The sequence below is a fragment of the Delphinus delphis genome, chromosome 1, assembly GCF_949987515.2.
Source record: "Delphinus delphis chromosome 1, mDelDel1.2, whole genome shotgun sequence".
Classification (NCBI taxonomy): Eukaryota; Metazoa; Chordata; class Mammalia; order Artiodactyla; family Delphinidae; genus Delphinus; species Delphinus delphis.
The window spans coordinates 166,260,159-166,285,213 of record NC_082683.1 but is presented as its reverse complement, the minus strand read 5'-3'; the positions used below and the strand labels follow the sequence as shown (position 1 = coordinate 166,285,213).

General features: G+C 38.5%; 1 protein-coding gene across 1 annotated transcript in view; it reads right to left on the bottom strand.

The window, feature by feature from the left end:
* Nucleotides 1–25,055, bottom strand: part of RAB3GAP2 (RAB3 GTPase activating non-catalytic protein subunit 2) — an 88,383-nt gene that overhangs the window by 46,902 nt on the left and 16,426 nt on the right. The window contains exons 2-8 of the mRNA XM_059998159.1: nucleotides 22,570–22,631; nucleotides 9,574–9,697; nucleotides 8,620–8,701; nucleotides 6,722–6,769; nucleotides 6,570–6,645; nucleotides 6,156–6,257; nucleotides 1,972–2,071 (exon numbers count right to left, since the gene is read on the bottom strand). Coding sequence (XP_059854142.1) covers nucleotides 1,972–2,071; nucleotides 6,156–6,257; nucleotides 6,570–6,645; nucleotides 6,722–6,769; nucleotides 8,620–8,701; nucleotides 9,574–9,697; nucleotides 22,570–22,631 — 594 coding nt within the window. The remainder of the gene's footprint in view (nucleotides 1–1,971; nucleotides 2,072–6,155; nucleotides 6,258–6,569; nucleotides 6,646–6,721; nucleotides 6,770–8,619; nucleotides 8,702–9,573; nucleotides 9,698–22,569; nucleotides 22,632–25,055) is intronic.

The following is a 25,055-nucleotide window of genomic DNA, read 5'->3' as shown; positions in this document are numbered from 1 at the left end:
TCTCCCCCTTGAGTAAGACAGTGGATAAAATCCTGGAAACAGCAACCAGTGCCTTAGTGAAACCTGATGGTATGCCCAGCAAAGGACACATCATAGAAGGGTCTTGAATGCAAGTAACTGAGGCCAGGCTTGACAGAAAGATATGCTAACAGTGGTAGCACTGCCAGAAAAATGAATGCAATGCTGATCACTGACCTCAGCATTTCCACCTAGGGAGTGAATAATGGAAAGAAAAGCAACAGTTACAGCTCTTGTCACAGGTTCATGCCCAAGGCCCCAGTCATCAGTACATTCTCATGCTACATATTAGCAAATGGCTGGATTCTGGTTGTTTATTCTGGAAGTAGAAGTACTCTGATAAAAGAAAAATGTAATCCTCCTAGCACTCCAGATTTGAGAGTAAGGCCAAGAAGAGAGTTTTCCTATATTGTGAAATAAAAGTCACAACAGTCTGCAGCTAAGTAATCAGAATTATTTTTAGAGCAACTTAAAATAAATAAGAAGGCACAAAGTGGCTTACTTACTTACCTCCTAGGAGATAAAATGGCTTTATGGACTCATACATAACAAAATAAACGGAAATTCAAAAATAGTAAAAATGAAACGGCTGACGATAGATACCAATTAAAACACAATTGTCTATTTCTAGTTTATTTTATGGACAGAATTTTTATCTACAGAAAATGGCCAGTCTCTTTGGGCACATACATTAACGGTAACTATTATGTCTCCAAGATAACAAAGATATTGAAACTTATGGTGGGCTAAATTTAAATAATTTAAAAGATTATGAAAATAGGTATAAAAATTCAAACAAATTTTGACTTTACAGAAAAGCATGTACTATTAAAGAGCAATATAACCAAGAACGTTACAATCTGCTAAAAGGACAGTGAAAATTTTTCTATTGCAATGTAAGATGCTGCATTCTTTCCTTAGAAGAAATTGTTTATTTTGTGTCTTATAGTTTAGTTCTGGATTTATGAACAATCTTTATGAATCAGATAACACATCTTAATTAAACTCTTCTTTCAGGGAGCTGTCTAAATCATTTAAGAGTTAAACTTTGTTTGCTCTTTTTAGGACCATTAGGCTCCTTTATCCAAACCCAGTGAGGAAAGTCAGCACCAACACTGGTATTTTCATTGCTTTTAAGGCTTTTTGTTCCCATGACTTTAACATCTCTAAAACTGGAATCTTAAAATCAATGGTGTGACTCTCACTGGCAGCATTTTTACTTCTTAGTGAAACAGAAAATAATAGTGCACCTTATAATCAATGGCATCTTGAATCTGATGAAAACCAATATCCTCTTCTAAAGACATAATAGCATCAGAGTGTAAACTAGGGGTAGTAAATATTAAGAATTGTTGATTATTTGTGCACTTTTCATGCCAAAGTCTGGAAATGATGTAGCTGCCTATGTAGATTATATTTAGGTCTCTAACTTTTCTCTGTTCAGAAGTGTTTCAAGTTGCGGAAAGCAGCTGATGTTAACTTCCTGTTGGGTCCTGCCTCCTGTGAGGAAAACGCCCCCTGCAAACTTTATGCTATCTTTACCCTCAGTGAGAATGGAAACAACGTAGAATCACAAGATTTTAGTATGCTGGCCCAAATAGCTGCCCATCTAGCGAGAAATCTGGTTTCTCAGCTAGATGCAACTAAATTCTCCACCTCAGTGTTGAATCTCTCTCTTAACTGGCCAAGACATATTGCTGAATCAGTAAATAAAGCCTGCAGTTCAACTGACAACATGTAAAGAGAGTTGATGTTCTAGTCCTGGCCTTTATCTTACTAAGCAATCTACCCAACAATGCACTCCCATTTCTACAGTAACCGGTTTTTTTTTTTTCCCTTTAAATCTAGTTCAGAAGGCCTTTTTAATTTAGAAGACATATTTAATTCTCTAAGTAGATTAAGTTAAATAAGACAAACATCACCAGAGGTTAGCTATTTCTTGGCCAAAATTACCTTTGGCCACCTGATTTCGACAAGCACGAAGAGACTGAAAAAGGCTAAATCCGTCAATAGTCACGATGGCAGCTGGATATAAGATACTCAACTCTTCATTCTATTAAAGGAATAAGAAAGAAGAAAATAATAAATTTTCATTATTGCCAAATAAGCATATCTATTTTTCTATTATAGCTGAATGTCATTATTAATGTCAAATTTAAAAATACTATAACTAAACAACTGTCAAACACCCAACACACAAAACAATATCAGGCAGAGGAACAGTAAAAATAGACAATTTCAGAATGCCTTTTGGCCAAGGACTTAACATTCTTCTCAAATATGAGCCTTTGTACATGGTGAATAACGTTTTCAGGATAGATGGTGGGAGTTACCAAAAAAATGTACAAGTTTCATAAAAATGAAATATATTCACTGGATTAAAAACAACACATAAAAGTAAAAAGAAGAGAAAAAGGAAACTCACCTGAAATCCCTGACATACATCAGTATATAGTGTCACATATAATCGCACACTTTTGTATGAGACTATACCATATAACATGTTTTTGGTATTCTAAAACTATTCTATAACATGTTTTTCATTACTCAATAATACGTCCATTATATTCTTCCATTTCAATAAGCGAGCAAATCATTTTTTGTTGTGGAGATGCTGTATTTCATTGTATGAACCAAAATTCAGTTAACCAGTTCTTACTGAGGGACATTTAGTTTGGCCTCCTGCTTCTGCCTTTGCGCTCCACCACCCATGCTCCACAGACTCAGCCGATGGAACCACTCTCCTGATTAAATCTGTCCAATGGCTCCCTTCTGCACTTAGAATAAACCTGAACTCTAACCATGCTACAAGGTGCGGCCCGTCTCTAACCTCATCTCACCTCTCTGCCCTGGCTCCTTGAACACGAAGGCCATTATCACCTCAGTACTTTCCGCGTGCCTGGACCTTCACCTCCCAGGTCTTTGCCTGCCTAAGTCTTCTGCTCGTTCAGGTCTCGGCTCAAATGTACTTGCTCTGAGAGGCTACCCCTGAGCCTCTGTCTCGAACATCATCTCCATTCCCTCATCTCAGTACACTCTCATCCACATGATTACTTCCCTCACGGCACCTATCAGAGGCTGGAATCGTCTTGGAATCCCTAGTTATTCATCGTTGGTTTCCCTCCACCATCCCCAAACTGCAGGCCCCACGAAAGCAGAAACTTTGCATGTCTGGTTCACCAATGGATTCTCAGTGGTTAGAACTGGGCTGGGCACATAATAGGCAGTAAATAAATATTTGTGAATGAATTAAATATTTTCATTATTATAAACATCACTGCAATAAACATTCTTCTGTATATATCTTTTCACATCACTTTGGTGTAAATTCCTTCAAGGGGGTCTGTTGGGTGTTCACGATTTTCATTTGTGTTATTAAACTGTCTCAACAAAGGACCTATCAATTTTTACTTCTATCAACAATACATGACAGTGTCTGTTTTTCCATATTGTCACCAACTTTTGTTAATCTTCGCCAATCTGAAAGGCGAAAAATTATCCAAATGTAGTTGCTTATAGTCCCTAGATTATTAATAAGGTTCAAAATTTTATCATATGCTTTAGACCAATTATATTTCTTCTTTTGAGAATTGCCTTGTCCCTTTTTCTACTGGACTGTTGGGGTGTTTCCATTTTTAAAAGACATTTGTGGGCCACAAGGGGTGGGAAGCAGGGGACGAGGGAGCTGGGGTGTGGGCTCACATAACAAGTTCACAAAGCTACGCTTACACAGTCCACTGAGCGTAGCAGCGGGGAGAGAGCCCCCGACTCGGAGGAACTAATCACCAGCTCGTCAGTTATCTCCAAAACAAGACCGCCTTCCTGAAGAAGACACTCATACAAACACCAGTGGTCCAACAGCAGCAGAAATTATGCTAAATGACAGAGATCTTTATGCAGAAACCGCGGAAGAAGTTTCTTTGACATTCCAGAAAAACATTAGGAATCTTCTCCTGCAATGATCAGCCATCACACCTACTACACTCACTGCCCCCAGAACTGAATTACAGGAAATCTGCTCCTGTGATCTTTAATAGATCTAGGAGTATACTGAAGAAGCAGCAAATAGATATTTTTGATATACAAACTGATGTATTAGATCCAGAGATACTGTGTAGAATGCAGGGTAATGACAAAGGCTTCTCTCCGCATGTTTAATAAGAGTTATTTTTCAACTAAAGGATTTTCTTGACTCACAAAAGCAAAGAGCAAACAAATATTTAAATGTGAGTTATATTTTCCCGCCAGCTCTAAAAAAAGATTATTATAGACATAACCAAGTTTAAAGTGTTTAAAGAACCTTCATCTTCCAGAGAATTTGTAAAAAAAAAAAAAAAAAAAAAATTATCTTCTTGGATTTCCAACAGCTTCTTCCTTGTTTCCTTCAATACTTCCATTTTCTCCTTACGATGAATATTATAAGACTTAAGTCTTCAGGCTTCAGTTTTATTTTCCTATAACCTTTATGCGGAAGAATTCATTCATTACCTATGACTTCAACCATCGTCTTCAATCTAGTCTTTGTGTCTATATGGTAGTTCTGTATCACTACAGGCATGATGGTATTTTCATTTTATTTCCTACCATCACCTCAAACTCAACACGTCCAAAACCCAATTTAATAACCTTTGTTTACTGCCAAAGCAGTCCCCTCTTCCAACTTTGTCAACGGCACACCTCAGGATGGAGACCTTGGAGCCAACCCATTTTTCTTTTTAAAATTCAACATCTCAATACGATAACCAGTCCTGTCAAATGTTCCTCCAAAATGATTTTTGTACTAGTCCTTTCTCTTTCCACAGCCATTGCAGTCCTGGCTCCCAGCACTGTACATCTATTACAGATCACTTAAAAAACCAGATAACTAGCCTCCCTGATTCCAGGCTCTCACAAGTCCAATTCATCCTGAAGAAAGAGTCCTTCAAGATCCCTTTGATTACATACTTCCTTCTCATAAATCTTCAGTAGCTTCTAAATCTCCTGAATCGACTGCGATTCTCACTTGGCTTTCAAATTTATGAAAAATTTGGCCACTCAGCCTATTCAACAATGTCTCATTAGTTTCTAACATAGGTTTCTTTGTTGTCTCATACACAGTCCTGTGTTCGAATCTTCCTTCATTTTTCTCCTGACTACCAAAAATGCTTTCCCTTCTTTTCTCACTAATTAAGTTTGATACCCATTTTCAAGGCTTAATTCAAAGTTCACCCCCTCAATGAAATTTTCCTGTTTTGTCCTAGTCCTAGTTGAGCTCCCTCTTCTCTAAACGTGCACAGAAGTTATTCTGTTCATAAAAACTAGCAAATAATAAGGTATTGTTTAATATTACTGATTAACTCACTAATAGGTATTAATAGGTATTAGTCTAGTCTCTCTTACTAGTTAAGTTTCTTCTAGAGCTCCAGTCCATCTATCGCACAATTTAAGTCCACATAGTCAAATTTGAAGATTTGTTTACTTCAAATCTTCTGGAAGCAGGATAGCACAAAGAAAGAAGGCATATTATATAGTTTTGACAGGGTACCAAACAAGATGTGCCAAGAGTGTATCAGTTTATGTGGCTCTACAATTCCTTTTTGACTGTGAGACAATGAAAATCTCACACAGCACCAGGAAGAAGCGAAAACTGTGGACAGCCTTAGACACTCAACGGTATTATTTTCTCTATCAAAATCTTCAATGAATATAAAATATTTTCCACAATAAATAAAAATTTAATAACCCCGTTTCTGAGAAATAGGTTAGTGCAATGTGGTAGCACTATGAATAATACAGCTAGAACTTTTTTCTTTTACTCTCTATATAATTTTGACACCTAAGTTCAAATAAAAAAGATATAAAGTTACAAAATACCATTTTGTACCTTAAGTCGCTATTAAATTCTAAAACTGAGAAAACTTTTTATCTTCTGACTTAAGTGTTTTATTTCATTATAGAGCAAAGCATACAATATTTCATTAAGTAAGTAAAAGCAAGACTGGTATTCTTTACTTGAGTAGCTTATATTTCTATTTAGAATATGATAGCACAGCTAACTGTGCCACAAGCAGATACTTAAAGTTTCCACCCAATGAAAGAGGGAAGAAACGACTTCAAAGTAAAGCCACTACTACTCTGGATACAATCTCTTATGCTACCTGCTCCGTCACGCCGGGATGTCGTGGGATTTCATAGGTCCTGCACTTGAGCTGTAGCACTGGGTCCTCATTCAGGAGCTGTGAGAGCAAGAGCACGCCACTCTAGGAGGAAGCACAGAGATAAGCCCTGCTTGTTTTCTTACCAATATACCGGAACAGGTACGGCCAGAGAGCATCATTCCCCCAACAGGCCTTCCGTGGATGCCTGGTAGTCTGTTTGCAGAATATGGCTTCTCTTCTCTATAGCTCCTATCAGAACTTTCTACCACCACTGCTCCCCCTGTTCCAGCCTCCACCTCATAAAGTATCAAATACACAGTCCCAAGGGGCAGGTGGTCATGAGTCACAAGTGAGTGTGATGGGGATGGGTTACCAGTCAGCTGTCATCTCGGAACCGCACAGCACTCAACTCACCTCTGTGTAGAAGCGTACGTAACCCGAAGTAAAGCCCACCACAATGCAGGTCCAGTCTGGTCGTCCAGTGGAACTCCTGTTACGAACAAAAGTGACGATCTGAAGCGCTCATAAATCAAAGCAAAGAAAACAAATGACTCATTCATCCTTACCTCTTCTGGCTTGCTAGTGGGATACACAGAGCACTGGTTACACATTCCCTAGAAACAAAAACAAAAGCATATGCTTATCTAATGAACTGATCAATTACTTTGAAAGCTCTATAATGGGATGTTAAAGGGTAATAAGCGGAAGATGAGCTCTTTGGATCAGTTGTATCCAATGCCTACATAAAAAAACAGTAAAGCTCCCCCCACGAGTAGGGTCATAAAATCCATTCACATAAAAGGTAATGTCATATTCACTTGTAGTTAATAAAAAACAGTGTTTTTCACTCTGTATTGTCGTGAAAAGCACAAAACTGAGAAAACATCAAATGATCACCAAGCAGTCATTTCCTACTGTTCCCCTCTCCTCTGCATCAGCTAAGAACTTGGGCAGAGGGTGGGAGGAACTGGCAATCACATTACAGGCAAGCTGCATTTCTGCTGAGTACGTTAATCTAGAGACTTACTGTATTTCAATTGGCTGGCTGCTTCTTTTTTGCAGAAATTGCTCCTGATAACCTATTTCTACGCACCTGCTAGGCTGGATGGTCCCTAAAAGGTTTTTTTTTTTCTGACACATAGACTTGAAAAATTTGTCTCGCACTCAGAGACAAGCCTCAAAATTAAAATAACTCCTACTGACTTTCATTTAACCTGTAAAACCTCAGGACCATCACCAGCTTATTCAACAAAATATAAACCCTCTTCCACATACATCAAACCAGATAATCACCAAACAAAATTAACCTTTTTGTTTGTTTGTCGTCTCTAAAGTAATTGAACCATTATGTTTGCTTTGCATTTCGGACAGAAATTAAATGTCTTCAAAATGCTTAGACTAATAAATGACTTAAGGAGAAATACTATTTATTTTGATAAAAGTAGAAAACAATTCATTGAGTATCTACAGAGTGTCAGGCATGTACTACGGATTTCTACTTGGTTGTCTTTATCTGAATTCAAAGTCTGAAGAATCTTATTCATTCCAACCAGGTACCTTTCAGTCATAAAAATTTAACTGAAAACAGGTTTTGGCTGCAGGTTCCAGGCTAGCAGCTCCATCATGGAACCATGCTAGAGATCTGGTTTTAAAACTCTTACTGGGACTTCCCTGGTGTCACAGTGGTTAAGAATCTGCCTGCCAATGCAGGGGACACAGGTTCGAGCCCTGGTCTGGGAAGATCCCACATGCCACGGAGCAGCTAAGCCCGTGTGCCACAACTAAACAGCCTACGTTCTAGAGCCCGCGAGCCACGATTACTGAGCCCACGTGCCACAACTACTGAAGCCCGCACACCCAGAGCCCATGCTCCACAACAAGAGAAGCCATCGCAATGAGTAGCCCCCGCTCACCACAACTAGAGAAAGCCCACAGGCAGCAATGAAGACCCAACGCACCCAAAAATAAATAAATAAAAGTAAATAAAATTAAAAAAAAAAAAAAACCTCTTACTGGATCAGTAGGAAACTTGAATTTACCAGCTTGCATTTCTGAAGTATTTATGAGTTTTAAGAATTAATGTAGCACTGTCCCCTTTAAGTACAAGCCCAATGCTGGCAAAGCAGAGAAGACAAGGGCTGCCCTTGACTTTTTAGCTGAATAAAATTAATGAAGAGCTGAGGAAAAGACAAAATGTAGGCAGGATGTTATGGGATTCTCTCTGAATTCTCCTTTAAATTCTCTCCAAACAGGTCTTTTTTTTTTTTTTTTTAAGTAATCACATGGTTAATAAAATTAAAATTTACTGGCCAAATCATGCTCCACAACTTCTAAAGCTGCAAAGAATATACCTTTACTAAACATTCCAAACAATGAAACTTCTTAATAGATTCACATACAAGTCAAACCATTTCACATATACATTTAACACACAGAGAGACAAAAAAAATGAACTGGTACCTACCCTTCTTCGACACTTAAAGAGCCACTCCAACCAACAGCAAACTGCATTTCTTCCTTCCCTTTATCACTATGTTTCCATTTTGCTGAGAAAAAATTAAGTTATCACACAAAATAACTTCTTTAACTATAGTATACTAAAACAGAATTTATAAATTTCACTCTTTCCCTTTACAATGATGAGTACAGAATTGAATAGTTCTATATTAATTGATTTGGGTCTTTTTCTAGGTAAATATAAAATAATGTTTAAAAATTTTTATAAGATTTATATAAAACTCTCTCTTTAGTCTCTTTCCTCCAATTCAATCCATATAATAAAGTTATTAATTCTTATGTACCACCCCACCTTTCTTATTTATAAAACTACTTTTTATCTTTAGTTGGCAGAGAAAATTTTTCTATTAGATTTATGCTACTGGAGGGCACATCTGCTTTATAAGACCATTCCATATCCATTTAATATAAGATCTTATTTTGATCAGTGAGGTTTTCCACATTCTATATATACCCAAACTTTAAATTTAATCTTCAACAAAAATTATAAGCTGAAAACTTATGCCCCAAACAGGAAACTACAGCACTGTGAGTTTTCAAATTAGAGTTGAAAGTCACTTGACTCACATTATTACTAAGAAGCAGTCAGTGCCCTTTTGAGCTCTGACTGCCCCTTGCAAGAACTGGGCAATGCCCAGTACTGCCTCTGAAATGCCATAGAGAGACAGCTACAGTATCTGCAGCCAAGAAAGAAAAAGAGAGGAAAGAAACAGAAAAGAAAGGAAAAAGAAAGGGGAAGAGAGAGAGAAATAAAAAGAAAGAGAACAAAAAGTGTTATATAACGTATCAAACTATGGAATGCCACCATATAATGCATACGAGAGAAGTAAAACTTTTTCTTTCTGCCTAATCCATTTTCTATTCTATGCATTAAAATAAATGAAAATAACAGAGTACTTACGCACTAGAAATACAGCTTTTTGCTCCCGAGTTATAACCATAAGATCATTGGTTGGAGATAAGGATAAAACACAATCTTGAAGCCAGGAAGTTTTTTGTGTTTTGCACGTATTTCCTTCTTCTTCCTGTGAATAAAACTACAATTATTTCCATGGAAAAATATCGAGAAAAGTTCAACTCAGCATGTCCACCTTGAGAAGCAAGGGAGAAGAAAAAAGGGATAAGAAACCTTCCCAATTCTTTTATAGTCTCAGTAATATTCCTTATCAAAACATGTCAAAGATGACCAATAAACAAAATTTCCACTACAAGCAGATCTCAGTTTTGAATATTAATTGAAATTAAAAAAAATAAAACAGATAGCAAGACATTAAAAGAACCTCCCATAGGGATTCTTCTAGGAATAATTCAGTACTAGGAAATTTAGTAAATAACCCTATTTGAGACAGATAGCTAGGGTATCTGCAGCTAGACAGCAAAGAAAACATTATCTGACAATTACGACCTGTAAAGTATGATAATTTGGACACATCTTTTTATGTAACCTGAAAGGTGTTCTCTCTTTTTAATTGAAAATGCATTCACTATGTAGGTAAATTCCCATGGTTAAAAATTCACAGATCTAAAAAGGTCTTCTTTGCAAAGTCTCTCTGATATTCCTGTATTCCGGCCCTCCTTTTGTTCACTCCAGAGACAGCGGTGTGACCGGTTCTCGTACATCATTTCCAGAGACACAACTCACATGGGCAAATACATTTAACTACCCCTTTTCCCCTTTTTCTGACACAAATGGTAGCATACTATATGCATACTTCTCTATTTTACTTTCTTCTCTTAGCATATACCTCAGACTTCATTCTACATGAAGTTTCTTAATTTTTTAAATGGCTGCATAGCATTCCATTGTATAGACACACCATAATTTAGTCAACCAGCGCCCTACTGATGGACATTTGTGTTGTTTACACTCTTTTGCTGCTACAAACTATGCTACAATGAATAACTTTATACGTTTGTCAGTTTATGTGGGAGTGTGTCAGCAAGCTAAGTTTCTAGAAGTGAAACTGTTGGGTCAAAGGGAATGTGTATTAGTAAATTTGCCAGATATCCCCAGAGTGTGCTCCACAGAAGTTGTGTTAATTTATAATCTGACCCAGCAAGTTTTGAAAGTGCTTGCTTCCTCAGGGGCTCTTCAAATGATGCTTCAACTCTGACTGATCTTCGTCCAACTAACAGGTAAAAAGTAATATCTCAGTCTATTGCGTTCCTCTTATGAGTGAGAAGAGGCATTTTTTCATATGCTTAAGAGCCTTTTCTATGAACAGCGTGTTCTTTCCTTTGCAGATCTCCTGCTGGATTGCTGTTCTTTTTCTAGTTGATTTGTATATACTCTTTACATACAAGGAAAATTGGTCCTTTGAACCTAAGAGTTGTAAATAGTTTTTCCAGTTCATGTCGTAGGTTATTTTTCTTCATGCAGAAGTTTTTTTATGTAGCTAAATTATCAACCTACTTATTCTCTTACGGCTTCTAGGTTTTATGTCATGCGGACTCCTACCTCACGCAACCCTACCCGATAGCTTTTGGATTGAATTAATCAAGATGGGGGCGGGTAAGAGGGGGGAAGAGATGCAGCCTGCTTTCATTAAAAAAAAATAATAATACATATTTATGTTTTTTAAACTTTCAGTAAGCATGTATTACTAGCATAATGAAATTTTAAATATTTTAAAAACAGAAAATCATCCTAATCAGAAATATTACAGTAGTATTTCTAGGAAAGATAAATTATTTCTTGCTGTGATACTATCAAAGAAATGTTTAAAATATAAATAAAATATGGGTTATAGGACATCTTCAGGAAAATCTCCAAGTAGGTCTGAAGCCTCTGGGATAGGCATGTGATTATTTTTCCTTCTCAATGGAACACTGAGGAATAGATTTGGAACTTCTTTCTTCTGCAAGGTATGCTGAAGAGGCTGCACCCACTCCCAAAAGATAACGAGAAGAGTAATACTGGCAAAATCCCAGTTTTGTTTTAGTAAAGCTCCATTTTTTAGGAATTTTGCTATCCAGTTTGCTGTTTTGTTTTGATTTGTTTTTTCAGTTTGCTGTTTTGAATGTGTATTTTTCTACATATAAACTAGGGAGAAAACGATCCCCTAAAGATGAAAGTTATAAGGTAAAAGTAAGTTGTAATTCAGTTCTCCCTGGACCCACAATTTCTGTCAGAGCATACAGTCTCTGTTTAGCCAGCACTCACCCAGGACTCCTCAGGGTGCCTGGGATGTAAGCTGAGGGCATCACAACCCTATGGTTCCCTCCCCAGGAACTGAGACCCAATTATACCAACTCTGAGGTTCAGGATTTTTCAAATGATTGGAGTCTCCCCTTCAGTAAGAAGGCTAGAAGCAGGGCAAGTCATACACAGGGATATAATTTAGGTATTGTGTTTGATAAGAAATTAGGAGCGTCTAAAACTCTTTGATTGGTCTCTTATCCTAAAATTTCCATCTCATTGCAATAAAAAAGAAATCCAAACAATGCTCCAGAAAAGGGATAATGCAGCTCTCATTTTGGCAAGTTCCACAAAAAATAACTGAAAAGAATAACTGAACATCTATACAAATGGGTTCTTCCTTTTATCATACTTCCAAAATTATGTACAAACAGTAAACTCTAAAAAGTCTGTAAAAGTTACTTTTCAACAAAGAACACGATTTCTGTGTTTCTATCCTGTTTTCAAAATAATGCCACTAATAAGGATGAGATCTGTATTTTTATGTTTGCTCAAAAGACAAAGAGTTTAAGAAATTCAAAGATGGAAGGCATTGAAAGACTAACTGGCCCAAACCTCATTTCATAATAAAGATAGCAGAGTCTTAGGGCAGTTGAGAGATGTGCTCCAGGCCACACAATCAGTGTCAGAGCCCAAAGGAGGGCCCTGCTCATCTTGGCGGGTACCTGCGACAGCTCTTTGAGAAGCCTGGCTCCCCTTGGGACTTGACTCTAGTCTCAGTCAATGAAAAGTCCTTCTCAAAAAGAACTTCCCTATTACTTATCACTATATACCAGGCTAGTCTTTCTGTGGTTCTGTGAACCGACTTAGAGCCATGAAGAACCATACTTGAACATGGGAGCCAGCATATCCTTTAAGCATTCCTTTAGAAATACTCTTCCCTCTCTCTTCTGTCTGTCCATCTCAAGTTCCAGTTCCTATCACAATTCCATCCTCCTCTGACTTCTACCGTCTTTCGAACTTATTGCAATGAAAACTCTTACTATCCTCTGTTTATGCTGGGATTGCATTTCTCCCATGCTAGACTAGAAGCCTTCTATGCTTTCTATGACTCAACTCCACATGCAGCACAGCCCTAATGGTAAAAATGAGGAAATAATAGCGTTCCAATTTCTCCTTACTTGTAGTCACAAAGATATTTGAATAACCTAATATTTATTCTTGCACATGAAACTGTACGACAATGAGCAATTGATTCAAAGTTAGTATCCTAAGTAACGTATCCTTAAGTAATAGTATCTTTAGTTATGTTTTTCCTTAAGTAATATTACGATTTAACATTTCAAGATTCTGGCTGACATATCCATGGCAGGTACAAGTTATATATAAAAAGGGACAGAGTACTACTCCCTTAGCTGGGCCTAGAACTCAATGGCAAATTATGATCATGCTCCGTCTGCCACCAACCCAGCAAATGGACTACAAGTGATCCCAGAGCAAACATGAATTTTGCCACATAAGTACTAACCAAGATAAAAGCACAAGAAACCGATATCACTTACACAGAAGCGAATTCAGAGACACTACTCCACAATGACTAGTTACATCCCCAACCCTGCTGAGCCATCTCATAAATGTACATTTTTAGTAGCATGAAACCAGAAAAAGAATCTTCACATGGGTCAGCATTCCGGTTTCATCTCTTGATGATGGGGGGGAAAGGGGGTGAAAACCAATATCTTCTGTCATTCTTCACTGCATTTCCTTTTCTATGTCCTCTCTAACTCTCCATCTTTCCTTGTAGCTGTGGGACTAAAAGCAGACCCCCTAGTCTGTCGTGGCAAAGCTGGATGCGTACAAGCAGGAGTTCCATACACCAATTGTGAAAAAAGGTTAGGAAACGCTCACGTGATTCTGTTATACAGGCAGACCTCAGAGATGTTGCGGGTTTGGCTCCAGACCTCCACAATGAAGCAAATATCACAACAAAGTGAGTCATGTGAATTTTTTGATTCCCCAGTGCCTATAAAAGTTATGTTTACACTATCCTGTGGTCTAATAAGTGTGTAATAATAGCATTACGTCTTAAAAACTGTACATACTGTAATTTTAAAGTACTTTATTGATAAAAAATGCCAACCATCATCTCAGCCTTCAGCAAGTCATAATCTTTTTTGCTGGTGGCGGGTTTGAAATCGTCCAAGAATCGCCAAAATGTGACAAAGAGACATGAAGTGGGCAAACGTTGGAAAATGGCACCGATAATTTGTTTGAGGCAAGGTTACCACGAACCTTCAATTTGCAAAACAAAAAAAAGCTGTATCTGCAAAGTGCAATGAAACGGGGCATGCTTGTAGTATATATGTTATGCTATATTATTATATCATATCATCATTAGGATTTGACGTGTCATAAAATTCTAGAGCTAAAGTTTTAGTCTTGCCACTTGGGAAGGATGCTAGCTTTTGTCACGAAATGCAAGGCTGCGTGCTCTGAAGATGAGCTCAACAGCTCTTCTGATCCACAGCCACAGTGGGGTGGGCATGGGACGACCACCAGCTCCCGGTCACATGTAATTCCAAAGGCACAACATTCAGTGTATCAGGTTCAATAAGATAAAAGGCTGCTAACGACACAACTAAAAACAAGTGATATCCTTAAAATTATACACAGTGGTAGGTTTTTGTTATTTCTCCGTGGGTTTAGCTATTTTTCCCCAAGCAGTGTAAATGTTATCAGAAAAGCATAAAGCAAATTTACAAATTGACAACAACTGGCAGTGGAGGTGGGAGAAGAAGTCTTACATAAATCAAATTTCTTTCAATAAGTCCTCAAAAAAGAAAAAAAAAATCCCTTGGTACATCTGGGTGATGTACATCAACAATCAACATGCTATATACAAAGGCAAACAAAGAATAAAAGGATGGGAAAGTACATGTCCTAAATGGTTCTATAATGTCTGCTACGCTGTAACCAAGCAATTTGGTAGAAATCAGGCCACAGTCACTTGAAATCTCCTCTCACCATAAGGAAATCCTTTGGTATCATCCTAAGCAGAGGACAGTGGGTCCGTCAAGAAGTGTTTGCCCCAGATGTGTGCTTGCGTTTGGCCACCTAACTCGACAGGAATGAGACAGGAAGGACGGCAGTGATTTGGATGATGTACACAGCAACATCTGCCAAACACTTACTAAGCCAGACACTGTGTTCAATGCTTTACACATAAGTCTTACTTAATTCTCACTGTCACTCTATAAGGAAGGTTCTATTACTACCCTCATTTTGAGATGGAGAAACAGAGACTGATCAAGGTAACTTCTCCACATGACACAGACCGAGCAGGGATTTGGACACAGGCATCTGGACACAGGCCCTGGGGTTCAATTGCCTGGGCAACCTCTGTGCTGCTTCCACACTGCACTGCCCTGGGAAGCTGGGCCCTATAAGGAAAACTGCCACAGCACCTTTAACTCTGCCCTGCTGCTGGGCATTCAGAATGAAGGGGGTGACGAGAAGCTCTACCCCGCTTCTAGACTAAAAGACGAGTGCGCCTCAATGATTAAAAAAGTAAACGGAGGAAAGAGGGCTGTAAAGGCCTAGTAAGGATGTGCCAGGAAGTCTCAGCACACACTCGTTGGCCAATAAGATGTAAGCTCATCACTGTTTTCTACCATAAGGGCATCTGCCTACCAATCAGATTTTTCTGAAAACCTCCCACACAATAATGGGGCCCACAGCCATGAACAAAACTCCCTTGAAGATAAAGATCCTAAAATAATGCCATCCTCTGACAAGGCAGTTAATTTCCCCAGCGAGGCATGATATTAAAAAAAACAAAAACAGCATCACCAGGGGCTACCACGGCTTTTCACAAAAGCCAGCATGTACCCAGTTACTAAAGGTAACATTAAATACATCCATTAGACTTAAAACACAGCCCCTGTTTCGGGGTGGGAAGAGAGAAAGTATAATTTCATTTTAGTATGGCCTAAACTTCAAGGATTTTTCTTTGCCTTGAGACTAGTAAAATTTTTTCTCAATCTGCACATATAACGGAAACCACTGGTGTGGGTTATGAAAAGGAATCTTTTCTAAACGCTAGGGCTGTGACAAATATATATTTTAAAAATTTACTTCTTTCGATTTTAAGCCCACAAATTTGTCAAACGATTAGTCTTTCACAACGCAGCAGATGGTAAAACTGCAGTAATTTAACTGCCTTTCAATTATAGCTGGCCACCATGGGGGCTGGTAAATTATCACTCTGTAAACATAGTGGCAAATGTTTTCTGGTGTATCATCTACTGTGATGACTAGAGAACCACTGAAGTAGCCCACAGTAATTTTTCAAAGCTTTCAATTTTAGTTAATAAGTCTGTCGTTTGCAATTTTTACTGTCACTGTCATCGTGCTAACTTTCACAGGCATGTGCACGTAACAGTGGCGCCAGCAAAATCCAGTATAAATAAGGGTCTGTCAGCATATTCACTGTAATTCTCAGTAGTTTACTACCTAAAGCAAAGAAATAAACTAGTCAGCTACACTTTGTAAACAAAGAGACATAAGTGCTTCAGCAATTTTGAAACACAAAAAAGTAAATAATGCCATGTAAGTTTTCCTTTTTTCTAGTCTACTATTAGCATATATAATACCCAATGCTTCTCAAACATTTTTTTAGGTAGCAAGACATTTTATTCCCGAACAAAATTTTATACAATATGTTAACACATGATATAGATAAAAGCAGAAATGAGGAAGCTACCTAGCACCTTTGCAGAGCCCTAGAGCTTTCTCTAACATGGCATGAAAAGTACTGGTCCCGGCCATTTTCCAGATCAGGGACTAAAATTCTCAAGTGAAAGATCTTAAGGTCTTGTCAAAATTAAAATGAGGCAAGGCAAGAGCTCTAAATCTGGTTACAAATTTGATTACAGATAACCCAAAGAAAAAAAAATTACAAACACAATTAGTCACAAAACCCTCCGACTTCAATCTCAATTTTTAAAATTATTTTTCTTCCTAACCTTAGAGGAAGTTAATGATAATTCAGTAACTCTTACAGTTTTATTTCAATTGTCAATTCAAGTAGGATTAATTCTGCTATTATTTATTTTTTAATTGTATATATAATGTGACTCCATTTTTAGAGAATTTTCTGTGTGGCCCATTCATCCAACCACTCAACCAAATATGCCTACATTTATAACCTCTTAAAGTTAATAATGATGATTATCCTTAGGTGTTAGAAAGTTGATTATCTTACTCTTTTTACTTTTCTATAATACCTGAATTTTCGGTAATAAACGTGTCATTTTTACAAAACAAATTCATTACTCACAAAAAAATTCATTTCACAAATAATTACAATAAAACACCAAAACTAAAAAGCATACTTCTTTATTTTTAAAACAACTGTTTACAGAGAAATATTTCACTTTTTACAAAATAAATAGAGCACAATGGTGAAAAGCAATTACCTCGGAGATGTTTTCATTTCTGTGACACAGAGAGTAGAAGGAGGCACTCTCATGTACTGTGTTTGAAATGCACACTGGGGCAGGCTTTTGGCAGCACCCTTCAACAATTTTTATTAAAATTTGAAATATGTACACTTTTTAACCTTAGCAATTCCATGTTTAGTTATTTATTCTAAAGGAAAAATAAGAATGGCTAACATTTATTGAGCACATACTATGTATGTTCCAGGTACTATTCTAAGCACGACTCATTTCATCCTCTTAATAATCCTGTGATTTTAATCCTATAATAATCCTATTAGTCCCACTTTAGGAATGACGTAACTGGACTGAGAGAAGTTAGGTAACTTGCCCAAGGTTTAACAGTCACTGAGTGGCAGGGTTAGGATAGAAATTCAGGCAGTCTGACTTTCATTCATGACACTACACGCATGTGTAACCAAAGATGCATAGTAGATATAAAGATGATTACAGCATCTCCTGTGATAGAAAACAGAAAAGACAAAGAACAAACAAAAACAAAATGTCCCTCAACAGGGGTGTGGCTAAATAAATCATAGTATATCTATACAATGAAACAGTTAGTATTCCTTTATAAGAACTAGATGATTTATATATGCAGACACAGAAAAACCTCCATATTACATTAAATGTAAAAGGCAAGAGGTAGAACAATATGTAAAAATGAAGTCTACATGGACTTTCAGGTAAAGAGAGAATTAAACAGATCAATTTTACTCTCACTTTCCCCAGCACTCTCAACCCCACTAAAAACAACAGTAGAAGAGTTTGTTTCAAGTACAGACAAAAAGAAGGACAGGAGAAAAGCCACTAAAATTTGAGAGCTAGAAAGCAGACGGACAGGTGGTAACTGATTTTACAGTCCCTGGAAAACTAACTCCCACTAAAGTGGTGGTGAGGAAAGATGAGAAGCAACCCCAGCTGCACTGCAAGATTGCCAATAGGCTTAGGAGTTGGTGCCAGCTCCCCCTGGGAGTGAGGGCAGAGATGCGGCTGAAGTCAGGAGGCTTGGTTGAAAGCCGGTCCCAGATCCCTTCCCCCACCCCACACAGTCAGCCACTGTCCCTCCCTCCCTGGCAGAAGACCAGAGGCCCATTACCAAGCCCAAACCAACTGACAGAGCTACCCTGCAGGAATGCCTGAGGAGTCCAGACTTGAACTAAAATGAACAACTATCAACAAGAGCGAGGAAAAGTGGTGGCTGACCACATAGTGAGACTAGAAATAGGTCACTTTTCAATATTTAGGCATAAATAGTGCCACCAAGACTGAGCCCGGATACTGGTTGGTCTGTGGCCAAAGACCGGGGAACAGCTCACACTCACCTTTGCTGGCTGGCAAACAACCCTTTAACTGCACTTTTCACACTAGCAAATCACTCCACCGGTATCTACGAAAACCCAACTCATGGCCATAAAGATCAAAGGGTTTTTTTTACCCCCTCTGCTATTTTTTTTCATGTATTAAATAACTTTTTTCTAATTGAGGTAGGGCTGATTTACAAGATCAAAAGTTTTGAGGCCCCCAAAAGAGGCCAAGAAATTTTAGAGAACAAAAAGGTAAAGGCAGCAAGAAAAGCTGGGAGAGTTATACTGAAAGCCATGGGCGAGCCCAAGACTTCTGAACTCCAGCATGACTAACATTTTGGGTGGACAATCCTTTGTTTGAAGGGCTGTCCCGTGCATTGTAAAACGCTTCACAGCATCCCTTCCTGGCCTCTACCCACTTAGATGTGCCTTCCCCCAAGTTGTGACAAACAAAAATGTCTCCAGACATTGCCAAATGCCCCCTAAGGGGCAAAATCACCCCCAGTTGAGAAGCACTAGGCTAAACCCAGCTTGTGTTAACATGGAAGTCACTGGCAAAATGAGTGTTTCTAATAGTCCAAGGTCCAAAGTCCTGATGAGAGCCCACCTGAGGAAAGAGACCCTCTGCGGCCACCATCCCCTCATAGGAGGAGGGCCTCGGGTGCATCCTTAGCGTAATGTGGGTGCTCTCCTTCTGCCTCTGGCCAATCCAGTGCTTACGTCTCTTGAGTGGTAGATAGCACCACAGTCTAAGGACACTAAAATAAGGCAAAATATTTTCCAGCATTACCCCAGATTATTAATGCTCTAATGCTCTAATCAGGTCATGCTGTCTCCTATTGCTCAGCCTGTAAACAAACATTTCTCTGGGGCCTCTATCTGACCAGCATGCTTTTTGCATTCCCTGTTAATCTGCTAAATCATTAGTGCCTCCGTAAACTGCATTATGTCACCTTCTGTAAAACAGATGGGACACATTCCTAAGGTGTCTCTTAAGTGGAAAATTTCCATGTTGCGTACCTTAACTGAGGACCTTAACCCAGGACCTTCTGTGCTTCCTGTTCCAGAAATCGCCGTCAAACAAATCCTTGATTCTATACTTCCAACCCTTTGGTCTTAATACACCAACGAAGGAAAGCTCATTAAATCTGCCTTGCCAGTTAAAATTAAATTAAACCCTACCAAGCTTCTTCCCGAACCGGCTAGATTCCCATCATAGCACGAGGCTGAGCAACACACCACTTCTTTCCCAAAGCAAAAAAATTATAACCCCAACTAAAAGCCCTTACAACACTGTAAAAAATTCTATTTACTATTTGTTATAGGATCATTAATAGGTAGATGTTGTAGTACAAATACCTTCTTTTCCCATTTCCCCCAGCCAGGTCCCCTTTGTCATGATGTCAGCTTAAAATACAGTACAGGGGAAGATCTTTGTTTTGCCTTTTCTTCCATCTTGAAAGCCTATTCTGTTTGCCTTTCAATCCTTTCGTGTATTTACTCACGGGCAAGGAGGAATTCCTTAACCTTATTCATTGCACTTGTACACATAAAAGTTACGCCTGACATGGATCCATTATTTGGGGCATTGTTATGGACTGAATTGTATCCTGCAGCCAAACTTCACATGTTGAAACCCTAGCCCCCCAATGTGACTGTATCTGAAGATGGGGCCTTTAAGGAGGTTAATTAGGGTTAAAAGAGGTCATAAGGGCACAGCCCTCTGATAGACTGGTATCCTTCTAAGAAGAGGAAGGGACACCAGAAACAGCTCTCTGTCTTCGTGCACAGGGGAAAGGCCAGGTGAGGACACGGCAAGAATGCAGCCATCTGCAAGCCAGGAAGAGGAGTCTCACCAGAAACCAACCCTGATGGCACCTTGATCTTGCGCTTCCAGCTTCCAGGACGGTGAGAAAATAAATTTCTGTTGTTCAAGCCACCCAGTCTGTGGTATTCTGTTATGGCAGCCAAGCAGACTAACACAGGTACGAAATATCTATAGGAGAAGGACATTTGTCCTTTTCTATAAGAGAAGCCATCCTTAAAGTTCCAAAGCCTACCAGTGTCACAGACGCTTGCTTTCTTGGACGTGGCTGGCTACTGCTGATAACAGATACTAGAATATGCTTTCTTCCCTAAGCCCTCATTACAGCTGACACCCCAGAATCGAAATTAAAGAGGCTTTCTCCTTCCTTAGAAAAGCCTTATCCAGACCCCTGGTACTAAATCTCTATGATTACAAAAGCCCTTTACTCTCTTCTGCCATAAAAATAAGAAACTACTCTCAAAGAGCTGACAGACTTCTGGAGATAAAAAGCACCCTAAAGTTTTTATAGTTGTCTGCTGGACTCAGTAGCAGCGAGTTGGCCTTCGGGTCGGCATTCGGTGGCAGTGGCTACTGCACTTTCCTCTTAGGTACCCTTCTCTGTGGTTCACCGACACACCACTGCAGCCCGCCTAAACGGACCAGAACACAACATGTCTCTAATGCCAGACTAATGAAGAATGAAAGCCTACTTTCTTCTGCTGGTCACAGTAACCACCACCCAATGGCAATTGATAGAGAAGCCTATCATTGTTTTGACAGTTACAGCACCCTGACACAACCATAAACTGACTTTATGACAGTCTGCTTTTTCCAGTCCTGGTCTCTCTCATCTTTAATGTGGCCAAGGCCCGCCAGGTGAACTCTGAAGGAAGGCAGGTTTTGAGTTTGCTGTCTGTCCATGACAAGAGAGAGTCGAAGTTCCCTCTCCATGCCGACTAGATGGCTACACCTATTAACCTTGACTAGGGCGTGTACTTCTGCGTTTCACACATCTGCCAAAAGTTAACTCTGATTCTTGCCATGCCTCTGGAGCTGGCTGTGCCTTTGGACTTCTTCATCACCATAGCTGGTAGCAGAAATAACAGAAATCTTTTGCCTCAGCTCAGTAAACTTTCTAATAGTCCTGGTATAAAACATGTTTCTCAGCCAAACTTCATAATGATCCTATACATGGAAAGTTCTGGATGATGCTGCAGTGTAAGGCAGAGGTCATACCCTTTTCCCTGGCCACAGTGCCATTTATGTTCTCACCCACCAAACAGGCTCCCTTGGCAAAGATGTTGTCTTGTTTTGAGGACAGGATCCAAATTCAAAGAAGCTCTCTTAAACACTGCAGGGTGACTTTAACATCTGAATAACCTCTGAACCCCACTGTCCTGGCCCACTTTTGTTGTCTTCCAAATACCCTCACCATGTACAAAAGACTGTGACAGGGTAAAGGGTTCAAACAGTTAGGAATGATTGCTACACCCAGAATTGTTGTCAACGAGGCCTAACAATACTGTTTCACTCGCCACATTTGCCAAATCCACAGTGTGGGCAAATCTGTCAAGACAAAGAGAACAACAAGCCTCCCTCATCCCTGAGGGCCACTTGTAAATATTCAAATTTTATCCGAATGAAAAAATATTCCACATGTAAGTAATTTCATGTGTTTTCAGAATGAGCAGAAGCATACTTCAGCTTTCAACTGAAACAGTTAAGATGCGTCATCCCCAGATTTAGGATCTCCTTGCCAATAAAGAGAAGACAACATACTTTACAGGTCAGATTTAAAGGAGGCCTGATAACACTTACACATTCTAACTAGGCTGTCATTGTCTACGTCACCCAGAAGCAGCTGAAACAGTGGAACATCAAAATGAAATACTGTAAAATAAACCAACACATGACCTTTATGAGTAGGAGAGGCAACCTATTCCATAAAGCAGCCAAGGTGAGCTTTAAAAACCAGAAATCAGATAGTGCAGTTTCTGATCACATGCAGACTAAACTTCAAATTCACAAAGCTCTACACCAGGCCTGCCTGATTTTAAAATGTTAACCTAACACTGAAATATGTCACCATCATTACAAAAGGAAAATGCTGCTATCAAAAAGCATGCACATGTTTACAAAGACTTACAGGTTCTTGGGGCTCTGTTTCTTCCCATGCTCCCCAACCATCATCTTCCCAGTTTGATTTACCTATTTTGAAAAAGATGAAAAGTGCTTACATGAAATATAGAGCTTAAAATATTTTAAAAACATTTCCTGTAAACATAATAGAATCAACCCCTGATATATAATAAGTATTATATAAATATAATGTTCATATTAAGGAAGAAAACAATGGTAAACTATACTAGATCAGGATTTTGCTCTATGTAATAACAACCGGGAAACATTTGACCTGAATTTCCAAATGTATGTAAAAGTGTGCAGGTTATTTGGACCTTAAGATACTGGACATCGAGTTTATTTACATTTAGATCAAACTGCAAACGTGACTTTAAAAGAATCTTAAAATGACAAATATTTGTTACTTAAGACATCAGACAAGTTAAATATACACAATGACCAAAAACATACCTAAAATTCCACACAGATATCTTTAAAAGTGTTTTAATAAGACAAGGTATCAAAGATAAAGAAAACTGAATTTTGAAACCAGATAGGTCTACTATTCACCACCTTTTCCTGATACTCTGTGATTTCTTTTATGTGAGAACACTCTCTTGGATTAAAATAAGATGTTCAACCAACACTGCAACAGGGAATTAAAAATCCCAAAATTGATTTGGACAGTATGATCCCTTACAATGCTCGTGTTACTCGTTTTTATATAATTATCTTTGAATTTAGCTCACATCGTATCAGAAGAGAAGGAATAAAACTACAATTTTTAAAGGAACTACTCTGAAACAAACAGTATACTTTATATGTATTACCTCAAAGTAAATTAAAAAAAAAAAGTTCCCCCAAAATGTGAAAAGAGCAGGCAGTTGCCTAATTATAAGTTTAGGCCCCAGAATCAGATTACCTAGGTTCACATCCTGGATCCAGCACTTACCAGCTCTGCGACCTGGAGCAAGTTACCCTGTACCTATAAGTTTTAGTTCTCTTACCATAACATCATGGAAAACAACAGTACCTAGTGGGGTTGCTGTGAGAGTTTAAACCAGACAGCACACGAAAGTCCTCAGTGCCTGACACATAATAAGTTCTCAATGCTAGTCATCAGGATTTAGCTATCAAAATACTACAAAATATAAATAAAATACTGTATTTAAACCAATCAGCTTCAAAATTCTGGGGGAAGAATCAACTTAAAAGATGGGACTGAACCTGTTATCTAGGATGCTGACAGTAGGAAAGAAGGCCCGCGTACCGCAAAAAACAAAACAAAACAAAACAATTTAACAAATGTTCTGTTAAATACCATGTGCCAAACCCTGTAGGAGAAACACAGAAAAACACAAACATATGAACTCCTTTTCTTGAAAGAATTTGTGATCTAGTGTAGGAGAGAAACAGACATGTAACAGCCATGGTGAGTGCTGTAATCGAATACTATGGGAACTCAGATGAGGTAGTGACAGAGATGAAAAAATATAGTGAGGAGTCATCTTCAACTAAGTCTTTAAAAAGTGGCTAGGAACTTTTCAAAGGCAGAGGCAAAAAAATGCCATTTTCAGATAGGGGTTATCACATAGCAACTAACATTATTCAGCATTTCTATATGCTTCAATGCTTTATAGACATTAATTCACATAAGCATGACAAGGATCTTTTATCACCCCCTTTTTGCAATGAGAAATACAGATTACCTCGTCTACGTAACTCTACCAAGATGACAGAGGATTAAGTGGCAGAATGGGGTTTGAACTCAGGTCTGCCTGAATTCCAAAGCCCAAGCCAGCAAGTATTCTGCTATACTTACTCCTACGGCTTATAAAGAAGGATAAGATTAGGAAACAGTGGCGCTTGCAAATAAGGTCAAAAGCAAGATATTTATTATTTTAAAAGGGAAGAATTCCCTTGATATTCAGACGTGTAAATTTTTTTTGTAACTTGGAAAGTTACAGTTTGCTCTTCGGCAATCTAATTCCGTTAGGCAATCTCTTTATTCTGCTAATTTTTCCACTGCACCAAAAACAACTGTCTTATTGTGGGCTGATGGCAACTAGGCTATCCCATTTATACGCGTCTAGAAAATGCTCTCTCTCGTGAGAAGCAAAGACCTAGTAAAGCTTATCACTCTAAGGTCCACAATTCAATGTTAAAATTGCTATAAAAATATTTATCAAATTACCACAAATCTTTGGGAGACCATGCAGCATTTAAAGTACTTCATAAAGGTCAGCTACTCATTTATTTATTCATTCATTCACTCATTCATTCATTCAACAAACACAGCACAGCACCTCTTCTGTGTTGGGCCCTGTGCTAATTAAGTGCTGGAGATACAAAAGCAAATAAGCCTTCAAAGAGCTTAGTTTGTGCACATAACCTTGTTGAATGCCGTACAAAAGAAAACTATGAAAAATGTGTTATTTCTCTTCCATATTGGTATAAAAAGTACCTGACTCAATTCACAAATGACTCATAGGATCCACAGAAGACAGCAGG